General features: G+C 42.6%; 1 protein-coding gene across 2 annotated transcripts in view; it reads left to right on the top strand.

Annotated features, from left to right (window-relative positions):
- Nucleotides 1-4008: 4008 nt before the first annotated feature.
- PITPNB (phosphatidylinositol transfer protein beta) overlaps nt 4009-8648 on the top strand; it is a 63635-nt gene continuing 58995 nt past the window's right edge. For both annotated transcript variants that reach the window (XM_033097895.1, XM_033097896.1), the window contains exon 1: nt 4009-4125. In XM_033097895.1, the coding sequence (XP_032953786.1) occupies nt 4106-4125 (20 nt within the window). In that variant the 5' untranslated portion in view covers nt 4009-4105. The remainder of the gene's footprint in view (nt 4126-8648) is intronic.

Genomic DNA, 8648 nt, shown 5'->3' with positions numbered 1-8648 from the left:
AACAAAACCAATCGGAAAATGAGCAAAGAATAAGAACAAGGCCAGTAAACATGAAAAGATCCTTACTCTGCAGGGAAATGAAGAGTATGTGCGACAGCATTTTAAAACTAATAAAGGGGGGAAAAATGAACAATTCTGACAATAGCAAAAATGTTGGTGACAATACAGAAGAAGAGCAATCTGTATTATGCACGGTAGGTGAAAGGGTAAATTATTATAGTCATATATGGGTACATACATGAATGCATGTACACATATATGCATTCTTATTCATGCATTAGATGAAGAGGGATTAATGAGAGTAGCTACCTCTAGGGATGAAGGGAGAGGGATGGGAAGAAAGTTAATTATACCTTAATTTAAATTACTATCCTGCTCTCTGAAAGCTGTCAGCTTTTAAATGATTGCCGTTCATTGAACACCCACTACATACCAGGTAATGTGTAACATAGGTGCTTTATATGCTTCATATCTTTTATTCCTCACAACAAGTATGTTGTAGATTTAGTAGTTTCTTTTTATAGATGAATAAATTGTGTCTCTGAGAGATTAAATAATTTACTCAGAGTACACAGCCAGCAAGTGGCAGAGCCAGGATTCAGGCCACGGGCTTTCTACTGCGAAACCCAATCCTGTCTCTCCCATGTCGGTACAGTATTATGATCGATGCTCTAACGTTTGACAAAATTAAATCATTCTTGAGAATATTTCTAGTTTTCGCAGAAATAATCTCAATCAACGTAATTCTCAAATAGGGAGATGAATGGGATGGCAAAATGCAGAGTAAGCAAGGCAAATGAAAGCTATAGACCTCGCCCCAGAAAAATGTACATATGAGGTCGGACCATTAAGTTTGCGAACTCATCCTAGAAAGTGCTACATACCTCATTGCTGAATATCACTACGGTCAACTTCGAAGGACTCCCTCTGGGAAGCTGTGCACTGACACCAGTGCCTAGTCCACCCTTCAAAGCAATTTTGGACGTCTTTTTCTGGAATTGTCATCACAGCTGTTGTCGTATTACCCTTGATGTCCTGAATATCATCAAACTGTCTTCCTTTCAACATTTCCTTTATCTTCAGGTAAAGAAAGAAGTCACTGGGGGCCAGATCACATGAGTAGGGAGGGTGTTCCAATAGTTATTTGTTCATTGGCTAAAAACTCCCTCACAGACAGTGCCCTGTGAGCTGGTGAACTGTTGTGATGCAAGAGCCATGAATTGTTGGCGAAAAGTTCAGGTCATCTTTTTCACACAGCCTTTTCAGCACTTCCAAATAGTAAACTTGGTTAACTGTTTGTCCAGTTGGTACAAATTCATAATGAATAATCCCTCTGATAGCAAAAAAGGTCAGCAACATCGTTGCAACAAGTTTGCTAATTTAATTGTCAGACCTTGTAGACATAAAATTATGTATGTAATTCAGTGGTTCACAAATTCCCCAGTGCACCAACCAAAAGGTCTTTGGATCTCATGTTAAGAACATCTGTTTATGAAAAAAGAGGAGAGGGGCAAATTCAACTATAATATTTAAAGGACTTTTCAAATTTATTTGCCCAGAGTTGTCCTTTACCATCTAGGTGTAAAATAAGTGTTCCAAATACTGCTCATGTTCAGAAATCTGTCAATTTGACAGATGGTAAAATCTACCATCATTCTTACTTTAATGAGCTCTATACAAGTAATGCGACTGGTGGTTGGCTACATGAGGCTAGTAGAATTAAATTCAACTGGACATTTTGTGTGCATAGGTTATCTTTATTGAGGGTTGAAAGTTAGAACAGAGAACAAGAGACATAGGCTTAAAAAAGAGGTTGGACCTTTTCTACAAAGTACTGATAAATTATAGCCCATCTTACGTCTATATTTGTAAAAACGCACAAAATTCAAAATCTTACTTTTAAAACAAGATAATGCCACACAATCCATTTCTGTAGTTTATTTTTTTCATGTGTAATTGTCTTTTTCTTAATATGTCTGTCCTTTCTCATTTTGGGGTGATGGTTCATGTCTTTCTTATTTTCTAGTCTCTTCAATATTCCCTCATTCTGCCTTTTTCCTCTCGTAAGCAAATGTAACGTACAATTATTTAGCTACACAGATTTCATGTTTTCTACAAACCTAATTTGGAATTAGTATGTTTTCTTTCCCTCAATAAATACATCTAAACTGGTTACTTTCTTAATCTATTCTTGTGATTTTCAATAGTTTTAGATAGAAAAGGGAAACAATGACCACACTGTATACTAGTTCAGAGTTATGTTCCATGCAGCACACCAAAAATAAATATTTGAGTACTATAAGCTGCAACAGTGCAATGCAGACCATGGAATTAATGAAGAACACTTACAGAAAGCCTTCAAAAGTTACAGAAATGCTCTGCAATGTCCTCATTTTTCTTAATGTTTGATAAAGCACGTCAACCACAAATTTATCCACGTTTTTAAAGCTATTTATATTTTTAGCCTGCATATTTGGGGAGAAACTATGACATAAAATGACTACTTATAAGTTTGGCAATTAATAGTACCTCCTTGGACCTTAAATAACATCTCCTAACTCTAATACAGAGAGATATAGTATTCAAATATGTCGTTTCTCTATTCTTTTTTTAAATTTTATTGGGGAATATTGGGGAACAGTGTGCTTCTCCAGGGCCCATCAGCTCCAAGTCTTTGTCCTTCAGTCTATTTGTGGCCCATGTCGGAATCGAACCCGCAACCTTGTTGTTAAGAGCTCTCCCTTTAACCACCTGAGCCATCCGGCCTCCCCAACATTTTTATTCTTTTACTAACCGTTCCACGGCTTCCCATGGTTCTTAGAATACAATTCAAACTCTTTTCTATGGCCTAGTGATCTGCTTAGGCCCAGCTCATTTCCCTCCCACCTTCACTTAAAGATGTGCTAGCCACACCTGTCCACTACCTGCTCCTCAAATACTCTAAACTTATTCCAGCCTCAGGGTCTGTTTTCCTCTAAGGAATGCCACTCCCTATTTTCACAGGCTGGGCTATTTATACTATCAGGCTCAAAGTGTCCTCCTGAGAGTCCTTCCCTTGATTACTCTGCCTCCTCCATTATTTTATTTTATTCATAGATAGCACTCAGCAGTTATGCCCAATTCTCTCGTTTCCAAGTGAGGACAGCACTGTGCCTCCTTTCTTTCCAGATGTTTCCCTAGGGCCCAGCACTGTGCCTGGCACAGTCAGCGAGCGAACCCTGGGCTACGCCTCATGCTAAGGTTCACCTTTTGGCTTCCAGGCTGGAGCCTGGACGTGGGTGGGAGGGTCTCGTGGGGCCCTCAGCGTGACTGCGCTAACGCCATCCCAGAACAGGTCCCTTTCCTGGGTCCTAAGAGAGCGCTCCTCCTTCCCCTATGGGGGCTTAGCCTGAGTGTTAGACGTACCTCCTGTCTAGTCACAGTAACTGCGGGATTCTGGCTTCTCGGGCAGGGCTGAGTTTGGGCGTGGGGGAATGCGTACAGCCCTAGCAAGGTGAGTAACGGTCAGACGGCCGCACTCACGAAGCTTCTGGAACATGCACGTAAGTCAAGTGAACTTCTTCCCGCGGAATCTGTCGAGGTCACTAAGAGGAACAGAACCTAGCGACGTCGACCTCCGGAATTCATCTGAAGTCCCTAACGTGGACTTCGAAAGTGAGGTGTCCGTCAAGACAGCGGGCCGCCTCTCAAAATCAGTGAGAGCTTAGTGCTGGTCACCAGAAAGCGGCTTCCCAGGAACTGACTGCAACAACACTCACCAGAAAGCCTAGGCTGCTCAGATGCCCCGAGGGAACTTGACTGGAGGGAGGAGCTTTTGGGGGGAGACCAGCGACCGCGCGCCGGTTTGCGCAGTCGCAGTAGAAGCCGCACGCCTTCCGGCCCCGCCGCGCAACCGCAGTGAGGTCTCGTGCGCCCAGGGTGGGGCGCGGAACTGGGGCGGAGCTAGCCCCTCTCGCGCGCTGACACGACTGGTCTCGGCGGAAGGGTGTGGACGCGCAGGCGCTGAGGTGGGTCGGTAGTCAGGGAGGCGGGGCCGCGCAGGCGCCGTGAGCGGCGGTAGCGGCGGCGGTGGTAGCGGCAGCAGCTGTGTGGGGGTTCCGGGAAGATGGTGCTGATTAAGGAATTGTGAGTGGGTCCGTGGCGCTATCGAGGTTCCAGGACAGCCATGGTGGGAGGTTCATTGATTGAGAAATGTTGGAGTGTTCCTGAGAAGGAGCGAGCCTCGGGCTGGCGTCTTCTTGCGCGCGACCCCTCCCCTCGGCCTGCGCCCCCGGCCCACTCGAGGCCTCTCCACGGCGCGTCCCCTGAGCCCCCTCCAGGCGTTGCTGTGGTAACACTGCTGCCGTCGCCCCCGGGGCGGTGGCGGCTGTGTCCCGGCCGGAGCGCATGGCTCGGGAAGGCGCGGCCGGGAGTTTCCGCTGGGACCCGCCTTCTCCCCAACCCCCCCATCCCCAGGCCCGCCGGTGAGACCGAGGGTGGGGACGACGCTGTGGGTCTGACTGTGATTTGTCGTCTGGGGTGGAGCCTGCCCGTAACCCGCGGGAGATGGGCTTCTCGGGTGAAGGTAGCCCTGATGTGTGAACTCGAGGTGGGACGTGGGCGCCCTGAAGTTCTTGCAGGAGCCCCGGGAGTCCGGAGAACCTGCGCTCCACGGGGCAGCTCAGTTGACTTGACAGCAGAGCCATCTCTCTGCTCTTGAGTCTCAGTTTCCATTTTAAGGTGGGGGTACACTCTGGGCTCTACCTATTTGACGGGGTTGAGGCGAGGTGTTAACACGTGTGTCACATAGAAGGGTTTCCAGGTGCAATAGACGGGCAAAGTGATTTTGTTGAAAAGTTCCGGTATTTCCTATCCTCCACGGACTGTGAATATCACAGGAAATCTGGTTGGCAGTGATTGTTCGTTTGTCACAGCTGGTTCGTTTCGTCTTCATTCCTTGGGCAACTAGGGATTTCAAGTATGGCCTGTTCTTTCGTGTTTCAAATGCTCCTTTCTTAATTCCTAAGTAAAATTTTTGGATGAATTTAGTTACCTCCAGACACCTTATTTTTAGTGTTCTCAAACTTTTTTTAAAAAGGAAGCGACTCCTCTTGCTTCTCTGCTTAAAACCGTGAAAAGATTCCCTATGTCAACTGAGAATAAAAGCCAAAGCCTTTCCAACAGACTAGGAGGTCTCACACTATGTTCCCTTTCGCTCTGATCTCATTTACTACCCTTCCTTTGCCCATTCCAAGCTCACACGCTTGCTTGCTGTTCCTCTGCTACTCTAGGCGAAAAAGTTCATTCAGTTCGCTGCCTTTCTGCTTGTTGTTCCCTTCTGTCCGAAGTGCTCTTCCATCATCTCAATAACTCATCACCTCCTTCATGTTATTTCTTATATATCACCTTCTTAGGGAATTCTTCTCCGAAGACCTAATTGCAACCCCCACCTTTTGGTATCTGCCTTCCCTGCTTTATTCTCCGTAGCATTTATCACCATCTATCATGCAATACGACTATTATATTTTCTAATTTACTAGATGTATTCTCTTACTACAGGTAAGCTCTGTGAATTTGTCTTTTTTTGCTCACTCCCATATCCCCAGCTCTTAAAATAGTCCCTGGCACATAGTAAGTGCTCAGTAAATATTTGTTAAATTAATGAAAAATTATAACTTTAGTCAGTGACAGGTATCCTGAGAAAGGACACATTTTCAGTTAAAGCTTATTTATAGTATTGAACTTTGGATTTACATAAAACAACTTGGATTTATACAGTTGTTTATACAGTGTATCATGCAAGCGTTATCTCATTTATTACTCTGACATCTTTGTACTGTGGGTAGGTGGCAGATATTGAGACAAATAGAGGAAATAAGAAGGAAATTGACCTGGCGCAAGTCACATAGCAAGTGATTTGCAGAACTGATTTTAGATCGCAGATCTAGTCGTTTTTCCTTTATTAGAGTTATTTCCTCCCTCCTAAAATTAAGTGTTTAGTATTTAGTGAATTAAGTGTTTAGTATTCTGTTGATAGTTATGTGAGGAGTTCCCAGCCCAGCATGTAGTCTCACATACTGTAAGTATGCAGAGTTGTTGAATGAAAAAAATATTCTTACTCGGAAGTCAGCTTTTTATACATTGTTTTTGGTCAGGAGCAGTGAATACGTCATTCCTAGGTGAAGGTGTTGGTAAACTTAAAATACTTCGGCAAATGTTTGTTGTCTTTAAAAACGCCATCTATTTATGACATGAATTAAAAGGTTAGAAATTACTTTTCAGGGTGGGGCTTTCCCTTCAAGTTGTTATTTAAGCAATAGATGAAGTTGCCATTAGCATAAAGTCCTGGTTTTAAAGAACAAGTGGCCAATTCCATTTGGGAAATTATTTTCATGAGGATGTGTAGAAAAGTTTGAAAGTTTTCAAATACAGGCATACCTCACATACTGCGGGTTTGGTTCCACACCGCCGCAATAAAGTGAATATCGCAGTCAAGCGAGTCACACGAATTTTTGGTTTCCCGGTGCATATAAAAGTTATTTTTACACTATACTGTACATAGTCTGTTAAATGTGCAATAGCATTATGTCTTTAAAAACGTTAATTAAAAAATAAGCATTTATAAGTTAGCATTTATAAATTTAAGCATTTATAAATAAGTTAGCATTTCTAAAAAATGCTAACCATCATCTCAGCGTATTAGAAAAATGGTGCCACTAGACTTGTTCAACACAAGGTTGTCACAAACCTTCAATTTGTAAACAACACAATATCTGCGAAGCAAAGTAAAACAAGGTATACCTGTTTAAGGTTTCCCCACCATCCAAAAGTAGTGTTCCAATGAACCTTTCACTAGCCAAAATGACGTAAAGCAAAGAAGCAGTTACCATTAATTTACAGTTGACCCTTGCAACAGTATGGGGTGGGGGTGGAGGAGTTGGGGGTACTGACCCCACCACCACAGTTAAAAATTGGAATATAAATTTTGACTTCTCAAAAACTTAGTTGTGCCTTGGTACCCGCGGGGGATTGGCTCCAGGACCCCCACAGATACCAAAAATCTGCCAATGCTTGGGTCCCCTATATAAAAAGGCACAGATAATGAATGCATACAGTCTGCCTTTTGCATCTTCAGACTCCCAACCACAGATTTAAATAGGTATTTAATGAAAAGAAATCTGCATATGAGTGGACCTATGCAGTTCAAACCTATGTTGTTCAGGGGTTAGCTGTATATGAAAAATTATTGAGCATTCCCAGACCCCCAAAAAATAACCTACAAAATCATACCAAATACACTTAATTGCATCCAGTTTTATGCTAAGTGTAATACCCTTACGAACTCTCTTACACTTTTTAATATCTTGGGACACATCTTGCTAACAGATGCACAAAAAAATCGAGGTAAAGCAGAGATGCTCACAGACACAGTTCAAAGCTCTGGCAGCTTGATGCTGAGATCCTGAGTCTGATTCCTGGGGAAGGAGCGTGGGGGCCACTCTTGCTGCTAGCAGTTGCGAGCTACCCTTAAGACAGCTCCTGCAAAACAAATGCTGAACACTCTTTTTTCATGAAACCGAAAAAATCCTGTTACTTCTTTTGGTTAGCAAAAACAGGTATTAATGTAGATCTTTCGTAAAGCAAAGTGGTATACTTTCAAAATGTGGGGGATACTTGTACTGCTTTTAGACTAGTCATAGAAAATAAAAACCTGTCTGTTCCTTCTCTTTTTACTTTTTATTATGCAAATCTTGAAGAAGTTACTTGACTCATCACTCATTCAGAATATCTTAATCAGTCACTTTCATTTTGTGAAATAAGTTTCCCTGGAAGTGTTACTATATAAAAATAGGTATCTTCCTGCTAGTGAGTAGTTGCTGAAATTACTCAGCAGGTTCTTTGGTTTTGTTAAACTTGAGGGCAGTCTTAAACTCTTTCCTCTGTATTCCTTCTTTCCATTTCCTCTGCAGCCCGTCATCTTGGTTCAAATCTTTGTAAACCCTTGCCCATCCTCCCAAAAGATGGCTTTTCCTAATACTCTTGCTTCTCAACATTTTTAACCACCTGCAAATTACTTCTTCATGTTAGCTGTAGTTACGTCTCTTATTTTTTGGAACAACCTCCCAAGGATTCCTTGTTGCCTGATACATTTAATAGATTTCTTACCATTATACTGCAGGCCCTGCACATATTCTCCCAACCTGTATCTTTGTCCATATCTTCCTATGTCTTCCAAAATAAGCTCCCAACCTATATCCTAATCTTCCTTCCCCCTGACCATCCCACTCCCTTCTCCTCAGTTTATTTTCTGTTACTGAGGCAGTGAACAAGTTAGTGTGTACCCAGAGGAGACAGCTAAGATTTAGAGTAGGTTTGGAAGAACTTCATATAACAAGTTTATTCTTGATGAAAATAGAAATTAGTAACCATGGTGAGTTTGAGAATGTTCATTGTCTTTACATGACTGTATCAGAAAGACAAAAGAGTGATGAGTGACCTCTTAATAGTCAAGGAGGAGGTCATTATAGGAGACATGTTTTATATAACACATGTCGGAGATTAAGGCAGTGCGAATAGTCACGCATACATATTTGAGGAGAATGGGGAGAAGTCGGTGGCAAGTGCAGCTGAAGAGAAATTGGAATGAGGAAAACTATTGGGAATTTTCT

This window comes from Rhinolophus ferrumequinum, chromosome 25 (genome assembly GCF_004115265.2).
Source record: "Rhinolophus ferrumequinum isolate MPI-CBG mRhiFer1 chromosome 25, mRhiFer1_v1.p, whole genome shotgun sequence".
NCBI lineage: Eukaryota > Metazoa > Chordata > Mammalia > Chiroptera > Rhinolophidae > Rhinolophus > Rhinolophus ferrumequinum.
The sequence above is the reverse complement of the archived record's forward strand: the minus strand, read 5'-3'. Positions and strand labels throughout refer to the sequence as shown.